This window comes from Haliaeetus albicilla, chromosome 2 (genome assembly GCF_947461875.1).
Source record: "Haliaeetus albicilla chromosome 2, bHalAlb1.1, whole genome shotgun sequence".
In the NCBI taxonomy this organism is placed as follows: Eukaryota; Metazoa; Chordata; class Aves; order Accipitriformes; family Accipitridae; genus Haliaeetus; species Haliaeetus albicilla.
The window spans coordinates 62,126,212-62,146,079 of NC_091484.1; the positions used below are offsets into that span (position 1 = coordinate 62,126,212).

Consider the following 19,868-nt stretch of genomic DNA (forward strand, 5'->3'; position numbering starts at 1 on the left):
TGGATGTACACAAGTCCGTGGGACCTGATGGAATGCACCCAAGAGTGCTGAGGGAGCTGGCCGATGTCATTGCAAGGCCACTGTTGATAATCTTTGAAAGGTCTTAGAGACTGGGGGATGTTCCTGAGGACTGGAAGAAACCTATTGTCACTCCTATCTTCAAGAAGGAGGATTCAGAGAACTACAGGCTGGTCAGCCCCACTTTGATCCCTGGGAAGGTGATGGAGCAAATAATCCTGGTAATCATTTCTAAACATATGAGGGACAAGAAGATGATGGGGAGTAGGCAGGATGAATTTATGAAAAGGAAGTCATACTTCATTGTAACATAACGTAACACCTTTCAACATAAAATGCTGCTGGAAATTCTAATTTTTTGGCTCCTCATTTCAACTTTGTTTCCTATTTCCTTATTTCCATCTTATGGGCCAGAACCCAATTTTAGTTCTAGATTTAATCTGAGCACTTACAACTGCGCAGAAGTTCTCAAGCATGCTTTTCTGTCAACAGCTCACCCAAGGAAACAATATTGCCTCTGTGCTTTTTTCATTTAAAACTTTGGTTTTGAGGTCAGCTGATAGTCTATAAGGATTTCTGAGTATTGACATTGTTTCAAAAAGGCTCTGAAACATCTCCTGTAAAGTGATCAACCGCTTGTGTCCTTATGGCATGTTAGTAACATTTTCTATGAAATATCTTTATGCTTTCTATCCATGCTAATTAATTAAACTTGGGAGAAGATCTCTCATCTCCCTTTGCAGTCTTAGTGGGGATGCCATCATACTTGCAGTACAGTTGCATGTGGTTACTACACACCTGGTGTGTTGTGACATTTGCCATTTGGACTATCAGAATTGCTTTGTTTTAATCGTGTTCTTTCCCTGTTGTCTTTTGTCATTATGGACTATGAAGGAGTTATGTGTATTATTTTTTAAGCATTTTGTATGCATTTCAGCTGATCTGTCTGAAATTATCCTGTCTGTATATGTACTATTACACCAATACAACCTGAAAGAAGCAAACAAAAAATGAGACAGTGTCAAAGATAATAACAATTACAGAGAAGTTGAGTTATGACCCCACCATTGTTGGGTGGGAAGTAGCTACTTCCCTGTCTGCATCCTGACAAGAATAGTGGCTTCTTCCCAAAGTGAAGCTTAGGGTGCTAAAGGAAAACCTTAAACTGTTAGGACCTGTTGCCTCCAGATCTAGTAAAAAGGTGGGCTTGAATGATTTATGAGGGACTGACTGCCTTCACACCGTTGGACAGAGGGACAAGGAAGGAGAGGCAACTTTTTGCAGCAAACAGCATGGAACAGGAATGCCAAAACATATCTGCCAGCGGGCTTAAGGGGAATGTGGTGTAAGATGCTGCTGCTGTTTTACATCTGTTTCTCTAGGAGATTAAAAAAATGTTGGGAAATAATTCAAAGCATTTCAGCCTGTTTAGATCTGCGAGGTTAACAGTGTGAGCAGTTTTTGGTGTAGAGACTAGCTTGAGGAATGATCGAGTTGCAGGTTCTTAATCCAAAGAAGGTCACAAAGAGGATGCTTAGGTAGGGAAGTGGACACTGAAGGCACAGATGCAGAAGGGTTATGGAAGAGGTAGCCAGAGGCAGTGTGATAGCTAGAGTGTAAGCCCTCTGGAGTAGGGTCTGTGTTTTTATGTATGAATAACAATGGCTGGCGTGTTGGGAATGCCGTCTCCCTGCTGTGTGCCAAATGTGAATCTAGTAGAATTCGGTAGGGCTCAACATTCCCCCATGAGCATCAACTAGTAAAATGTGCATACTTCTGTCACAGGATGTAATCATAAAACGATGTTGTACAGCCTCCCAATTTAGATCAGAACAGTGTCTGCTCAGATTGGGCACTACTATGAGGCAAATCTTTCCTAATAATAGGGAGCTTATTTTTGCCCTGTTTTTCTTTTATTGAGTGCTAAGGTTATAAGTAGGTGGCTTTACTTTCAACGTTATTCCAATATGCCAGGTTTTGCAATGAAAAGCTTGAATAATACTCATGGTGTCAGTCTGCTAATTTCCAGTCTTTACTAGTAAACTAATGCCTGAAAAAAAGAAAAAAAAAAAAAAAGCCTTTTTCCAACTGTATGCACACTATTTTCTTTTGGGTATGGTATGCATTGGTACTATTAATGCACTTACTTATTAAGCTCTTCACTTTCATAAGATTTACAATTTGTGTGTAATAAAACACTGCTTTGTGACATATTTTTAGATTTTCTTAGGAGAATACTTGATTCATTTTGCAACAAAGCAGTAGTAAAGGGGAAGCGGGAGGAGCAAGATGTTTTCATTAGAAAATATACAAGTTAAAAAAAGCTGGCCAGCTGTATGCTTGACTGGTTACTGAAATGCTGGAAGAAATGTTACTAAGTGTGGAATTACATACTCTTCCTCTATACACAGAAAAAGCCCAAGGAAATATCATTTGTCATAAGACCTACACTCCATAATCTGAAATGCCACTTTACTGCTAAGAGCAAAAGAATAAAAAACCAAACGAACAAAAAGCACACAAAACCCCCAAGAATCTAAAGAAAGTAGTGGTGAACAATTCAAATTAAATCAGTTTTTTACTGAAGCAAAAAAAGGGGGATGGGGAAAAAAACCTTCAGTTTATTTAATAATTACAGTCAAAGAGAAAAAAAACCCAACAGTGCATAGACAGAGAAGATTGTGATGTCCCTTTTATATTTTGTTCCTTATCTCTACCGAAAGTTATGATGATTTATAAAATGTGACACCAGAATCATAAAAATTTAGTTAGTGCATTTCTTTGCCTGCAGATATGAATCCCATTTCCTCGTCCGAGACTGCAAAAAAGAGCTTAGCACAGGGGACTCCTACAACATGTAGAAAAAGAAAGGGGAGAGTAGCCTCCTCTCCCTCCAAAACCAAGGATCATGTAATGATGTCTGTTGGCATCACTGCCACAGTGACAGACCTGTGGTGATGTGTGCTTACTCCTTGTTTTCTGAATGACGTGTTTTGCTGAGGGCTCGAACAGCCGCAGACTGTGAGCCGGATGCTGGACCTCAGACAACTTGAGGCAGCAAAAACAAAGCCCCTGCTTAGCTGAGCGAAAGCAGGATTGATGGACTTTGTGCTAAGACTCACATTGTCCAGCTTTCCATGGTGCAAAGACTGTGTATTGGACTTTCTGCAGGCATGGAGAGAGAAAGATTCAACTTTCTCAAGCCTGGAGTAGACTAGAGGGAGGCAGCCACAAAAGCAGTGGTTGTGTTTGTCTCAAAGAACAGGTGGGATCTTTCTTGCTGCCTTATTTTCAGCAGTTATCTACATTTCTGTGACAGACAAATGCAAATATTTTGTGAATCAGAGCTGAACACATAGCTTCAGAGTGCAAAAACAGATCAAGCCCTCTATGGTTTCTTGACCACCACTGAAAAAAACCAAAACAATCAACTTCTATCTAGACAGAGGTTTAATTACTATTTCCACTGGGTGGTTAATGTGAATTGCTCCTGTTATGAACCATCTGCAGGGTATTCAGGAAGACAAGGTTAAGCGTGTTCAAACCAGACAATACAGAGTTGAAACTGGCCAGTGGTACTCACTGGAGCTTCTTGTGTTTCAGAATATTGAAATGGCGCTCACAGAGAAAAATGGGGCTTTTTACTTTTTTAAAGAGAAAGCAGATGTATGTATGAAGGCAAAATAAGTGAGCTTCAGTGTCAATCAGACTGAGGTTGGAACAAGAGTAGAACACAGCACCTTTCTTGCCATCCAGACACCTACCAGGCACTTCCAGAATATGCCTCTGGTGGACCTCACAGCTGGCTATTAGTCAAATTCGTAGTAGTTCAGGTCTTGCCAGCGGAGGGGCTGTTTTTCCCCACATGTGGACCTCACAGTTGATTGTGACTCATAAATCCATAATAGTTCAGGACACGCTAGCTGAGGGGCTGTTTTTCTCCATGTGTTGTACTCTACCCTTTGCACAGACTGGAGATATTTCCAACCAATACACCCTTGTTTTGTAAGGAAGGAAATTGGTGGCAGGCTGGTCAGAAGTGTGCTGCAGTCCACTCGAATTCCTGATATTTCAGTGTCTTTTAATTTAAAATCAAAAGGAATCTTTAGACTTTGGAGTTCACTTTCCAGCTCTTGGCCTGAAATAGTTAATGCCTTAAACTACAGCTCATGTTACAAAGCTGATTTGCAGGCATTTGATGTTGCTTTGAGAGTGTGCTTTGAGCATGGAGCGACTTCTGTTTTTGTAAGAATTTTTGAGGTTTCACTGTTTTATTGTTTCTTTTTTATGGCAGAGCAGCTAAGAGATGAGGATAAGTATCTTTTATAGTGTTCAACCTGAAATATATAAATAATGAAACAGAGGTCTAGTGTCAGTACTGAGCATTAAAAGAAAAACAGAATCTGTGGAAGGTACAGTACTTTTTTTTTTTTCCCCCTAAAGTGCTTTACTGCTCTCCTAAAACAGGATACAGAAAAACTGTAATGAGCCAGTCAAAATATATGGAGTCAGATTACTAATGAAACACTCATTTAGGACTAAATCCCAGTCCTGCTGAAGTCACTGGAAACAAAGGATGCGGAGAACCTCTGCTGAAGTGCTGAGTACCTTTGAGGGCTGGGCCTCCCTTTCCAGAGAACTGGAAAGATGTATTTGAGATTCACCTGCAGAGGAAGTTGTAGCATGACAAGATAAGGATGTCACCGTTCAGAAGGGCTGTCTTGGATGGAAATAGCAGTTGCTCTGATTATAGCTTCCCTTCGTTCCTCCAGGTGTGTCTGCTCAGCTGACCAGCACTCGTCTTCGTCGGAACACCTCCGTGGGCACCCCATTCTGGATGGCTCCAGAGGTTAGATTCATGTTTCAAAACATTTTGTCATTGGTATTCAAGCTGCCACATTCTGCGTTTCTGCTCTTTCTTTGTCTTTCTTTCTGACCGCTGGTCCTTTCACCAAATGAAATAGCAATGTCCTTTAAAAAAGTGTTTTAAACCTTTTTTCTTCTACGTTTGCAAGGATCAAGTTAAAATGGAGTTTGTTTTTGGAATTACAAGGTTAGAGCCAGAGAGCAGGATGTTGAATTGCTTACTAAAATGTTAGAGGAGAGAGTACTACCATTGATCCTTGCCAGCCTTCCAAGTCCTGAAACTGTAGGTATCTCATCTTCCCATGGATGGAAGAAGCCCAGGGTGGTAGTGTGATACGTTATAGCTTTTATTTTTTTTATTTCTACACCTGGAAAGTTTTTAATACTATATATCCATAGCTGACAGCAAGAAATGGAAGAGGTTTTTATGAATGAATAAGATGTACTATGTACTTGGAGATTTTTCCGGCCTGAAATTGAAGCATATAAAGATACATTTTAAGCTGAGGCAGGAAAAATATTTCGTTATAAATAAGCGTATGTATTTACTCTATTTGTGCATACACAAACACGTGCATATACATCTATTTATAGCATATGAAACTATTCTGTTTATACACATGTATTTTTATAAACATACTCTGTTTATACACGTTGGTCTAGCCTTGTAGCTAACAGCACAAACGTTGATTTAGAGCTGTAGCTAATAGGATGAAAAATTCTAGATTCATCCAGCATTCTGGATGAGCTGAAATGTATATGAAGTTAAATACATTTGCTGTAATACAGTGGCAAACACATTGTTGAGAAATTTGCTTGATCTTAAAATTCGCTGATTTGGCTGAATAAGGACCCAGTAGGAGATAGTGAATTCAGCTTCTGCTTTCTTGCTTGTTTCACTTCATAGAGCGAGCAGTATAGCTCCATTAGTTATTTTGCAGTAATAATCCATAGAAAAGAGATTCAGGGTTGTTGAATTTCCTTCTACTTCCCTCAGCCATGGGATGCAGTTTACCACCTTCAGCTGAAAAAGCCAAGGATTTGCACCCTTTTGTCAGATCAGGGAACATCTGGTCAGAGAACCTGGTGTTCATGGACACCTGCTGTCTCTATTTTAAGCATTGCTTTTTTTCAGCAACAGAATACTTTAGCTTGCTGAATGTGTGCAAGTCTGTGTATTTCACCGAGTATCTCCATCCTGTTAGAGATTCCCCCAGCTGTGGGTGTACTCTTAAATTCGGACATTTGACCATCCAGTGACCATCCCAGTCTTTTACTCCAACAGGTGATTGCCTGTGAGCAGCAGCTAGATAGCTCCTATGATGCCAGATGTGATGCGTGGTCACTGGGTATTACTGCAATAGAGTTGGGAGATGGAGATCCACCCCTTGCTGATTTGCACCCTATGAGGGCACTCTTCAAAATACCAAGGTAATATCTTGATGTGTTTATTTCTTGCCGGGTTAGACTGAACTTTTTCATTAACTGTTACTTTCTTCAAACTTAGACTGTATAAGTTTGTTGAGTTTCTTCATATTATTTAGGGGAGGAGGAGGTTAGAAAAACTTTGTCCAGCTGTATTTTCTGCAGGCTCTGCTTCTGCTGAGTCCCATATATTGTGTTACAAACAATGACTTATGATAGAAATACAGACTCTGAGTATGCCACCGTGGTGAACAGGCCCCACACCTGTTCTCAAGAGTTATCTCATGTCCTTTGAAGCAAAGTATTGTTCCACCACTCACATACATTTAGGCTACCACTTTTCATTAGCTTTTGCTGCTCCTGGCAGTTCCAGTGTTGCTGTCCTCGGGCAGTGCAAATAGCAACTTCTTTCGTGGTTTCTTTGAAGCTGGAGATAAAAGTACCCGAAGTGCCACTTACAGCGTTTCAAAGAACATCAATCTTGAAGTCTGTAGGGGATGATCATACTGCAGTTTGTGGGTTTCATTCTAACAGTTGGAGCAGTACCACAACAGTTGAGACCACATAGTATACATGAGTGCTTCAAGTCCTTTTCAGCCAAGTCACCCAGATTAGTTTAAATTACCTTGAGGGTTAAGAAATCTTGGCTGACTTGGCACTGAAGCAGAGCGTGAATGCTCTTCTTACCTTTACTTGCTGTGGGAAAAGCAGTTACAAACTGCTGTGGTCAGTCATTTCAGCTAGGCCTTCAAAAACCCATCTGGCTTATACCCTTACAAATACTGGGCACCTTTCTGCCCTGCAGCAAATATAAGATCAATACCCTTTCATTCTATTAAGTAAAAGCTGAAAGTGATAGTGTAAACATTAAGCAGCACTTAAAGAAAAGCAGTTATGACGATTGATTGAAAGTAGACAGAAAAGCCACCTTGTCTATAGGTCATTCCTTTTGTCTTCATGACTATACTCAGTGAAAATGGCACCTCTGTTTGAATAGAAGACAACTGTTAAAACAATCTGAACCAAATTAACACCTAGAATGAACAGCTCTAACAAGAGAAAAGAAAGTAGTAGTATTTATTTATAATAGAACTGTATTTAGTCCTTCACTTGACTTCTGATTATCTTCTGATAAATGAGAAATAGTTAATAAAGAGTTAGTTCTTTCTGACACTTTATTCAGCAAGTTGATTAATTTAGTCCTTCTGGGAAAACTTAAAATAGAATTTCTTTTAAAAAATTCTTTTAAGAAAGTATGTTGTTTCAGGCTTGAAAAAAGAAACTTGCCATTACAAGTGAATAGTGATTAATGCATTGTTACTTTCATTTCTGTTTATTGATTTGATTGAAAAAATTATAGTGATTCTTAGCTACGCTTGGTAGATCATCTCCATGCTATTTCTCCTTATTAGTTATGTAAAGTAGGAGAACCAGTGAGGCATTGTATCATCTACCCATGCTCCTATTACCAGTGGAAATCAATATCTTTTTTCAGTGGCCTTCTAAAACTCATTACTCAGCCTGCCTTCACACATTGTTTTTGTCAAGTGAGTAGCTTATTAACTTATCATCACACTGACCTTTGCAGGAATCCTCCTCCAACGCTACAGCAGCCTGAACTGTGGTCACCTGAATTCAATGACTTCATTAACAAGTGAGTAACAACTGAGACCACAGTAGCTGAATATGGAACATGTGTAAATGTCATGTGTAAAATATTTTTGTAATCTCTGTGGAAATCTGTTGCTACTAATACTTTTCCTTAAAAATCTAGTCTGTATATCCAGTTTGACTTCCAAGTGAGGCTCCAGATTTAAAACACGAAATAACAATATTTTAACATGCTTGATGTTTCTTTTTTTCTTAATTTAAAGAATATTTAGTTTTTAAATCCAGTAATTTAACTTCTTGGACTCATTAATTCTGTGAAATCTTAACAATTTTCAGTACAGAGCTGTTGTGATTAAGATGGATGTATTTATTATGGAGGCATGAATCAGCTACAGACAAGCATTTCAAAACTTAACAGTGATCCCTCAATGATCATATGCTTTTTCTGCCAGCACAGGTGCTTGACTAAGGATTATGAGAAGCGTCCAACAGTATCTAGTCTTTTGCAGCATGATTTTATTAAGCAAATTGAAGGAAGAGAAAACGTGCTACAAAGGCAACTCATGGAGTTTATTGATGTTCATCAACAAATGGGAGTCACTGAAAAGGCAAGGTAAAAGTAGCTAAAAAGTAGACCAATTGGGACAATTTTGATATTTTCACTGTTTCAGAATAGCTAGTGCTCAGAGAATGATTCACCTCTCGTAACTTTAGCTGGCCAAAAAATAGAGAGCTGAACCTTTGGGGTCCCCTATAGAGCCAATGGAAAGAGAGGGACATCATGATGTACTTTGTACATTGATGTACTACTGGTGTGACTGCTCCTGTGCTTCAAGGTAAAGGATGACAATTTTTTTCTTTTTTTTTAAATGGAACATAAAATTTTAAAGACATTTTAGCATTATCCTCTGTATAGAAAAAGCTTACTAAAATCTGCCACATTTCCTTTCACACATATTTCTAGTAACAATATACACAGCAGTCTTCAGTTCTAATTTTGGAGAATTTTCTATTTACTTAGTGCTTTGAAGATAATAATAAAAAATATATTTCTAAATAATCTATAATTTTCAAGTTTTCTTGGACTTTAAGTGGATATGGGATGAGTAGTAGTTTCTCTTTTCTGGCGTTTCAGTAAAAAACTATGCAGTTGGCTTAAATTTAAGTCTCAGACAGGATTTGTATGTTCTATATGGTGAAGTCTTGACATTTGCTTAATCCAGAAAGATTCTGGAATTTAAATAAGCTTATTGGATGTTAGTGCTGAGCACTAAACCAGCAACATACTCCAGACTTTAAGAAGTATTTATTAATAAAACACAGGGAAACAATATGTGGCAAAATAAGTCCAAACCACTAAATTATATGAATTGAAATCCTGATAACACTTGTGACACTGATCCTTTCAAAGCCAAAATAATTTTTGAAAATCAAGCTTCTAAGTCAATTACGTATCATGAGCTTTTTTACCCATTTTATAGAACTCATATGTTTGTTTTCTATCAAGTCCTATTCTTTTTTTTCCAAATACTTTCATTTTTTCATGTAAATGCTGCATAAAGCAAATTACATGAACTTTCTTTTCCTATACAATACAAACATAAAGAAAGCGGCCCAATTGGCATGTGCATAGAGCAGTCAAATGGCACAGGAACGGGACTATCTATTGGTACTTTCTCCATCCTGTTTACACTGTGTTTTATTAACCAATCACTCTTCATATGAACCAGAGTTTAAGGGAATATATTACTATGTGATGAAGTTACCTATGCTTTTACAGTTGATCGAATGTAATTTCTACATAAATTTTCCCAAAGGAAGATGGAATTTTCTCTCTGAAAATAATAATTTGTTCTCTGAAACTGTGCAAAAATATTTACTTATTTAACTAAGGGTGTAATTTAAATGGCATGGTGTCGTGGTTTAACCCCAGCCAGCAACTAAGCACCACGCAGCCGCTCACTCACCCCCCCCACACCCAGTGGGATGGGGGAGAAAATTGGGAAAAGAAGCAAAACCCATGGATTGAGATAAGAACGGTTTAATAGAACAGAAAAGAAGAAACTAATAATGACAATGGAAACACTAATAAAATGACAACAGCAATAATGAAAGGATTGGAATGTACAAATGATGCGCAGTGCAATTGCTCACCACCCGCCGATCGACACCCAGCTAGTCCCCGCGCGGTGATCCCCCCCCCCCCCACTCCCCCCAGTTTATACACTAGATGGGACGTCCCATGGTATGGAATACCCCTTTGGCCAGTTTGGGTCAGCTGCCCTGGCCGTGTCCTGTGCCAGCTTCTTGTGCCCCTCCAGCTTTCTCACTGGCTGGGCATGAGAAGCTGAAAAATCCTTGACTGTAGGCTAAACACTACTGAGCAACAACTGAAAACATCAGTGTTATCAACATTCTTCGCATACTGAACTCAAAACATAGCACCTACCAGCTACTAGGAAGACAGTTAACTATCCCAGCTGAAACCAGGACACATGGTTAAACCAATAGCTTGGTCCATATTTCAGTTTAGCAGTTTAAAATACTAACAAGTAGGCTGATACTAGTTTAAATCTCATTTGCATTGATTTAACCAAATCTTTTCATACCTGAGATCGGTGAAGGTAGTATGAAAGACTGCAAGTAAAAAAATCACATTTTACAGTCACTGTACCTATAATCACTTCAGCTTTAACATGTTTATTGACTACATTTGCTGGAAGATTGCCTTTCATAGCAGTGCATGCATTAAAAGATTAGCCTTTTCCTAGAAACAGTAAGAATATCCAGCTTAATATCTGTTGCTATCTCTGTACAAGCAAGAAAAGCAGACATCATTTTCCAGTAGCTGAAACTGTAGTAAAGTATGTACATCATTTCACTGTAGAAGAAATTAGAATTTCAGGCCTGTAAAGGATGTTACTACAGAATAACATTTGGGTTTTCTGCTGTTGAATGATAAAAAGATTACACAAAGATCTTTGAATTCGGTAGTCATACTTTTTTTAAAGCCTTTAAATACTAATCATATGTATCTTCTGACCTTCAGTCTGCACAGAGCAAATGGTGTTAAAAGCAGTGTCTGTACAGAAGTACAATGTAAATCTGCTTCAGAGTAAAGACGTAGGCTGTGTAGTGACAAGTCACCTGGAAAAGTCTCATCTTAAAATCTCCTGGGTTTCTTTTCTTGATTATCCTGTTCTGGGACTGTTTTTACACTGGCATGTTAGGGCCCTGCTGTGGAATTCCTGAACTTCGACCAGTTGCTGGCAACTTTCCTTGTAAAGCTCCCTCCTGATCTCCAGCTCACGCTTTCTTGGTCCATAATTTGAAGGCACAGCTCTCCTGCTTCTTAGCACTGGGAGGCAGGTAGTTTAAGGAACTCTTCCTTGCACCAACGGAAGAAATCCTCCTACCTGTGTCGTGTTTTATAAACAGGCATGGCATATAAACTCAAGAAAATTGGTAATGTTAACTTAACACTGAAAGTAAAGAATCCAGTTATTTTCTCAGTATGTGTTTACTCTCCTCTTCAAATTTGACTTTATAAAGTCTTTTATAAAAGTTTTCAATTTCAAAAGAAAAAAGAAAAATGCCTGGAAGTTAATAGCTGAGGTCCAGCTACTGGGTCTTCCTGTGTGCACTATTCCTGTTTTCACTCAAAATCAAATCACCCTCTGCCCAGCATGCTGAGGTGTAATTCTGTTCTGACTGCCTTCTGCAGTGGTAGTCTGTGGATGTGCTTGTGATCTTACCTTGTTGTTTGCTGAATGCGCAGTTGATACAGTTCAAAATGAAGAGATCATGTTAGGTTATGTCTCATTCTCAGAGGTTTTTGCAGAAGGCCAGATCTTCAGATCCAATCTTTGTGCACTATGTCTGCTTCAGGAAGAGTGTGTGATCTCTAAGCACAGAGTGGGGCCACCCTACAGTCACTCCCATTAGCACCATTGTTCCTGACGTATTTTCTAACATCGACAAGTCACTGAGTTATTAGGGCATTGCACTGGGCCCTCTGAACCTTCCTGTTATTGTTATTCCAGTGAATAGGAACCTAGTTTTAGGTTCTGCATTGTACTGCATCCTTTCTAAACACCTAGCAAGAGGAACAGACCCCACCAACCTCCCAAGTCACCAGAGAAATCTCAACTTACGCTGATAAAACTTTAAATGGCAATATGCCATAGACCTGCTCCAGACTTAATGAAGGTGATGGAAGATTGTATTGTTTTTTCAGTAGCCTCTGAACAATCTTATAACACTAGCATATCTTGTGCTACTTGAGGCTCAAAAAAGCATGAATACTAGCAGTGAGCTTCATTACAAAATCCACTTTTTTACTTTGAGCAAATGCAATACATTTTTCTCTAAAGTCATCACTTCTTTATGCTAAAAGTATCTGTTTGCAACTTAACCTCTCCTAGCTCAGCTCTCAGGCTGAAATTACAATGGGAAGAGCATGAGAAAATATCCTTTGATATGTTAACACTTTCCTATAGCAACTTGACTGAAACATCTCTAAAATCTGCTGTTTGGAATGGTGAAGTAAGTGACAGGAGATAAATTGACATTATGGAGGAGGTAAAGCAGGCAAAGTTGCATACTAAGTGCAATTAATTTGGGGGTTTTTGTTTAGCATTTGGGTTCTCACTGAACTGTGAATTCCTGGTGAGGAGAGTCACTTTCAGGACAAGGCCCCTGGGCATCTGCAAGAGTTTCCTTTGTCATGGCTATGGCAAGAAAAGCCTATTTCATTGTGCAGCTTTGTAATATGGTATTTGCATCTTTTCAGAGGCGTTCATGACTCATAATCATCTTGATACTTCTTTTTGCTCAGTCTTTTCAAATTGATGAACTTTCAACTAATAGAAAAAATTCTGGTACATTCTAGTAGTATGATCTTGAGGTTTTATACAAATAAACTTCATCCCATATCTGTTACTTCAGTCCTCAGGACCACCTAACTCTTTAAATACTGTATTCCAATTCTTTTCTGTGTTGATAGTGACACAAAGCATGATAATGGAATTTATTGCACAATCTTTAATGAAAATAAGACAAATTCTCTAATGAAGAAACAATAACCTCATTTGAGCCTGATCATACACTTTTGGACACTGCTTATGTTTCCCCTCATTTTTAGCAAATCCTTCAATCACATACTTCTTGTGAGTCACATTATAACTGTTAAAATTTATAATTGGTGATGAAAATAATTATTAGAAATGAGTGCTGCAGCATATACCCCAAAACTGTTCTAAAAATACACTTCTTGCTAGGCCAAATGAGGGGAAAAAACTGCCATGTAAAGAGTTTTACTTTGCAACAGAAATAGCTGTCTTTGAAACGGCCTTCAGAACTGTCGCATCTACACCTGACAGTCAGGCTTGTAAGACTTTTATCTTGAGTTGTTTGGCTGTGTTAATCTTGACTGCTTTTACAATAATCTCTGCAGAAATATGCAATGATTAGTACAACGTGTATTTCCTGGGAATTATGACTCATTCCAGAATGAGCTGCATATGCGAGGGATATTTACTGCACCTAGATTTCAGCAACTGACTCTGGTCCCCAAGTTAAGAACCTCATCTTTATATGCCCTCTAAATAAATATGGGAAGGAGACCGATTCTACTGCAAAGTGATTCAGAGAAAGGGCTTTTGAGTGAGCTGAATTACTCCCCTAAGATTTTGTCCTTCTGTATTTACCATGTAGGGATAGCACTGAAATCCAGTGACAGGGTGCTAAACAGTTGCTCTGTTTAACTATTTGGAAAATTCAGGGAGGTAAGTTCGTAGAAGTTCATGTACAACATGCACAAAGGTGGTTGTCAATTTACTCACCCCTATTAAAAGCAGGGAGAACCATATAGTTTCCTTCCAAGACCTTCCCTGATTGTGCAGACTTGCATCACTTATTTTCTGAGTGTTCTCTCTCTCTGTCTCTCTGACTCATCCTGCCAGTGGAAAGCAGCTGATAGCAGTCCTTCAAGCCCAACTCTGAAGGGCAGGCTGTAGCAGAGGGTGGGAGATCGCCACGCTAGCTTGACAAAGGCACTATGAGGGGCAGAGTAAGATAGCTCACAGAGTCCGGTGCTGAGCTGGTCAAGGTCTCCACATGAAATCTGTATCTGAGTAGGGGCTTAAACCTGAGGCTTTGAAGTTCCAGACTAATCCTTGAGCACTTCAAGCCACTTCTTCCTCTCCTGTAACTCAGTGTGGGCTTTGTTGTAGCAACAAGGAGTGTGTATTCTTGCATTGAGGACACTCCTGTGTAGGATGGCTACGCTGCAAACTGCTCTCAGGCTGTAGATATGGTGAGTTTCTGGCAACACAGGCCTTAGAATAAGCAGATCTCCGGTCCCATATGCTTCTAGCTAATACACATCTGTACAGCAGAATAAGAATATCCTTCCATACAATACACTGGACAGCAGCAATGCCTGAATGAAGAATAGTTTACCTCCTGAAGCAAAACAGAAAGAAGTTCCTCCTGCATTCAGGACATCCTGGCAGTAATGCTCTGCAACTGCTACTGTACTGTTGTGTCAGTCCACTTGCTCAGCAACTTATTTCTCCTGAAGGCGGGATACCTCACCAGGCATCGCTTACTTTTGAAGCTTCTCCTTCATCTTCTCAGTATGGTTCTGACCCCAGAACATGGGCCTGACTCATGAGGGCAATAAAGAACTAATCCCCAAGAGTCCTTTTAGGGATCTCTTATTTGCTCAGTTAAGAACACATATTTTTCCCTGAAATTTGTTAGGGATACAGCCATTTCTTGTGGCTATTATGAAGGACCAATAATCTGCTTTTTTGCAGGGCATGGTAAACCAGCACAGACTTTGGCAAACAGATTGTGCAGAGCAGGACATGACCCAGTTGGCTGGACATGGGCCACCTCTGAATCAAAAGCCCTGTAGCTCTGCTGGGCAGCACTGTGCTCTCAGCAGCATTGCACAAGCTTGAGCACAGCTCCCGGAGACTGCAGCTGGTGCTGTGCAATCATTTCAACATAGAGGGAGTGCAGGTTTGTCTGCAACGCATTGGCAGATGCAGCTGCAGCCTTATCAATACGCTTTCCTAAATTCAGGTACAGATTTTGCGTAGATATAAGACTATAGTTTCATTTAAGCATATTTCACCAGATACATCTGTTGAAGATGAGATTTTGATTTTAAGTTTGAATTAATATTGCTCTGTGCAACCTCCAGAGAAATAGAATCACCAGCAATGACAGATCCTGTACAGGTTTCTCTGAGTTGCTTCTTTTCCGTTTGTCACTTTTAATGCTATTTGTAACTGCTGGGAGGTATACAGCTGTTCCCACCTTCACCTTACAGGAAACTTAATTATTTTTAGTTTCTTCTTTATACCCAGACTAAGGCCAGCCCTTTTCCTGTCACTTTTTAGTCTGTAGGTGATTCTCCAACCAGTTTAGGCAGAGAGTTCAACAGGGCATCGTGAGTCACACTTCCCTTTTCATGCTATTTTGGGAACTATCAGAAATCTTTTAAATACATTCTGACAATTTGAAGAAGAAAAAGCTGCAGTTGCCTCATTTTGATTTAACTGAGTCTTGAAAGATAAGCAGGGGGGTGTGAAGGAGGATGCACAGAAACAATGCTGCCTTGACTCATTTTCTTGTCCATACTGGGTTGATGTTTCTGGCCTTTAGCTGCTTAAATTTCTTGTTGAGCATGGCTGTAAGATCTAATGCCTCCAACAAATAATTTCTGAACAGAACAGAGAAACATGGTTATTTCGGTTCACAATGTCTATGTGCATGACAATAATGAAATTTCAGCATTGATGTCAACAGCACTGATGTGGGGTTTTTTAAGTGGTTGGAGTTTTAGCAAGTGAAGCAGTATAACTGCCCTTGAGGGGTCTGTGCCCTTTGACAGCAAAGCAGAAAAATATTGTGTTCTGCAAATCTGCCACTCGGCTGTACTCTGGAGAATGGAGAATATAATCTGGTTTAACAAGCACTACCGTTCTCATAATGTCAGCTGAAGAGGATTACAGGAGAATCAATTTTATGTAATTAAGCTTCCCTGGCATAAATAGAGATTGTTTCCTAAAAAAAAACCAAAAAAACCTCCATGACTGGAGCATTCCCCCCCGCTTCTGCAAGGCAGTTGTTAACTTCCTACAATAAACAAAAAATAGTAATTGAAAGAAATCTTGGGAAATAGCACACTCTCACTGATATGCAGTAACATTTTAGGGAAAAAAAAAAAAAAGTGTATTCAATGTGTAACAATTCCACCAGAAATGGAAAGCATAACTTGACAGATGTCTTGTTTTGGGTCTTCCTTCAGCAATGGAAAAAATAGAACAGCAGAGCTTGACATAGTCCTGCAGTTCCTGCATCTTTCCCTCATGTACATGTGGATAGGTCTTTCTCAAAATCATACTGATATTAGATGCATCCTCTGGACACAAAATCACCTTCATGCAGGAAAAAAAGAGAAATTGTTTCAACTGTCCAAACTTAGATTTTCAACTGAAACTGTTAAAAAGAGGTATAAATAGGAATGTAGGTTATAGAGGGGCTAGATTTCTATTGAGGAGGTAGGGTTTTGCTTGCACTTCTGGCTTTGAATGCAGTAATATCCTTTAGCTGGTAAATGCAAATCAAGTACCAGCAGACCATGCAAGGCTGAAGAGCCAGTTTAAATCTTAATATTGCCACATCCTTTTTAATACAACCTGGGGATACATACAACCAAAAATTGTCTCACAGTGTTATTGCAAGGACCATACTACCAGGACAGCTCTCACGGTACAAATGGGTTCCAAAGGAAAGGGAAGAAGAGGTCGGACCTAGGAGAAGTGTGATTGCTTTACACCAGACTCATCCCTTTTGATGTGCCTGCTTCTGTTCCTGTGTGTTTTCTGCTTCAGCATATTTAAATACATATCAAATTACAGCCCAGTTATGGATTTATTGCAGCAAAAGCTGCCTTTTTTCCCCACACACAGACACGCACTGCTCTTGCATCTCTTTTTGTCTGTTTGCGCTGCTCATGTTGGTATAGGCCCATGCGTTCCATGTTCTGTGCTGCATGGCAGTAATAAGGCTCTGGTACTGTGCTGTGTAGTATTCCCTCTGCTTTTCACCTCCATGTAATTCAGCCTCACCATCATCCTTACAACTGTATTTACACAGTCTTTTTTGCCCTGTAGTAAATACTGAAAGAAAGAAAACATTTGAAGTGGGTTGCTTTCCCATGCAGCTCCAGGGTCCTACCAACAGTTTGAGAGTAGTCTGCAAAATAGCTGGGTGTAAAACTGGCAAAACTTGGTCCTTCTCTCCCATCAGGGCAATGTAGATCCTGTTGATCCGTACTGTTCATTGTGCTTCCTGGTCACTTAGCCTTCACACTGGGTATTGGGCTGTGATATTGGCACAGAGACTGTGAAACTATGCTAGCTCTTGCAGTGAAGTCTTACATGTTTGTGTCTCGATATTAAGGTTGTGGAATTAGTCAGCTGTGGGTGCGAAACTCCTGCCTTTGCACTACGGACAATAGAAAAACTCCAGTGGTAGCTGGCACCTGCCTAAGGGAGGAAGAAACTGCTCCATTACTGGCACCTGGGTGAGGACAGGCCATTCTGTCACCCTCAGGGAACGATAGTTAGAGACAAGAGAAATTGAAAGCAGTGCTAGATGAGGTGCACTCATGCCTGCACTTCCGTCATTCAGATCTTGATTGCGCTCACAGGTTGGGAGGGCATCATTTGGCCATTTCTTCCAGCCCCTTTTCAGTCCTGGCAATCAGTAACTGATGCCAAGTGGGTTTCTGCTTGACTTTCTGCACCTGCATCCCACATCAGTGCACAGCCTGTATGACCTGAAGTAGCACCCATGAAGTAGGTGATGTTTGTGGAACAGGTACAGCCCATTAAACTCTGCAGTAAATTTTACTGTGGGAGTTCAGAGGTCTCCTAGCTTGCCCCATCAGTGTGATGTTTATTCAGTCTAGCTTTCCATCTTGGTGTAACTGCCCTCTCTGTCCTGTCGTCTCTTCGCTGTATATTAAAGTTCTTGCCTAGGTAGAAAACACCTGTCTGCTTTTACTCTTGCCATATACCCAAATATCAAAATTAAATAAAGGATTTCCCTGATCTTGTCTGGAATCAAGGTAAAGAGTGAGTGTGTTTCACACAACAGTTATCCTACTATCTCAGATTACCAGGGTGTATGTTCCATGTGTTTGAGAGGTGCCTTCCTACCTACAGTATTAAGGGGAGTGAGGTCATATCAGGAGATCAGATTTACTTGATAGTCTTTCTGTGCTTGTGCTGTATTGCACATCTGAGCTTGATTTAGTTTGTGAACTCTGCTGTTACTTATCTAGTTTCCCTTTCCCTGATTTTCCCCCATCTCATAAAGCACGTATAACTAATGTGAGTTGTAAACCTTGCGTTTTCTGCTGCTTTTGCTTTCTTTAGCAATGCCTTTACTCTTGGGTAGAGAATGATCCAACTCTTCAAGAATTCTCTTGCTAATTTCTATAAGACTGCATAAAGTTTTCTTTGGTTTGATTAAAAGAGAAAAGAAATTCCATTTTAAAACTTAATTGAAGTTTAACCCTGATACAAAAAAGATTTGAAATTTTGTTTCCTTATTTTGTGTAATTTTTTTTTCTGTAGAGTCCAAGAAAATTCTTCTTGGTCAGGATGTATTTCACATACCCCAGTGGTTCTGTAGCACTTTGCTCTACAGTGCAGTCATCTCAGCCAGGCTTTAAAGCATTGTCATTACTAAGCTAGCAGTGTTTCCATCCTGAATGCTTTGTCTGCATCATCCTTGCCATATTATTTCATCATACACCCCTGGTTTTGTCCTATCCATAATTTTTATATGGGTCATTTTTCTTTTTGCAGGTAGGTGCCAGAATTTGACTGTTATATGCTTTATAAATATGTTCTTTTTTTCCCTGTACTGCATAACTCCAGTCTTGCAGCTGATGTAAGGGTGTGATCAAGCAGGGATCTGTACGGTGAAGAAGCTTCATGGTATCAGCTGTGGGACCAAACCATAGATTTTGAATTGTCAAGTACAGGTGTCCTGCACTAAGAAGTTATATCCTGTCCTGTTATTCAGACATTCATGTGTTTGAATTCAGAACAATGGAAAGCTGGAATGTTTTGGTTGAACTGCCATCAAGACGTTTACATATGCAAGATCTGCTCTGTGTTTCCTTACATCAGGAAATTGCATGTCTTTCTCTTCTAGATTTGAACGTATTCATACAAAGAAAGGGAACTACAGTAAGTCACTAGTTTCAAACCAGGAAGAGGTAGATGATTTAGCAACCTTGGAGGTACTGGATGAGGTAAGAACCTCTTTTTTCATGTTTTCCTGAAGAGGGATAATCACATGTTAAAACACAATGGTGTGCTGTTGATTTTCAAGTTCAACTGTATTGTCACACTTCAACTGTGTAAGTGTACAATGGCATTTTACCAGTTTATGCCAAATATTTTAGATTAGATTTACTGTGTCAGGAATGGTTCCATTTCAAAGATAAAACACCCACTGTCAGTTACAGCCTGAGACTAAGCAGAATTGTAGCACCATTTCCTTAACAGGATTTACATCGCTGGATTGTATTATAGCTAAATATCTAGTTTGCAATGATAGGTTAACCTGAAATTGGTCCAGGTCCAAGAACAAGCACCTTCTCCTCTGTTGCTTGGACATCTAGAGTTGTCTTAAACTAGCTTACCATATTCTCCTAGGCTGGGTTCTCACTGAGTTACTTTGGTGTGGAGATGCATTGAGATCAATTTATGTCAGCTGAGGCTCTGACCTGTCAGTGCCTTCTGGTGAACTTTTGACAAAATTACTGATACAAATCTCACTGGTTTGTCAAAGTTCAAAAATGAGTCCACTAGGAGCAGCAGAACATGCATAAGGGAGGGGGGGAAGTCTGT

The 19,868-nt window shown here is 39.6% G+C and overlaps 1 protein-coding gene across 12 annotated transcripts in view; it reads left to right on the forward strand.

The window, feature by feature from the left end:
* The window catches only part of MYO3A (myosin IIIA), a 145,483-nt gene that overhangs the window by 67,525 nt on the left and 58,090 nt on the right, over positions 1 to 19,868 (forward strand). For all 12 annotated transcript variants that reach the window (XM_069777295.1, XM_069777274.1, XM_069777255.1 and 9 more), the window contains 5 exons: positions 4,791 to 4,867; positions 6,170 to 6,315; positions 7,898 to 7,963; positions 8,378 to 8,533; positions 19,168 to 19,267. In XM_069777295.1, the coding sequence (XP_069633396.1) occupies positions 4,791 to 4,867; positions 6,170 to 6,315; positions 7,898 to 7,963; positions 8,378 to 8,533; positions 19,168 to 19,267 (545 nt within the window). The remainder of the gene's footprint in view (positions 1 to 4,790; positions 4,868 to 6,169; positions 6,316 to 7,897; positions 7,964 to 8,377; positions 8,534 to 19,167; positions 19,268 to 19,868) is intronic.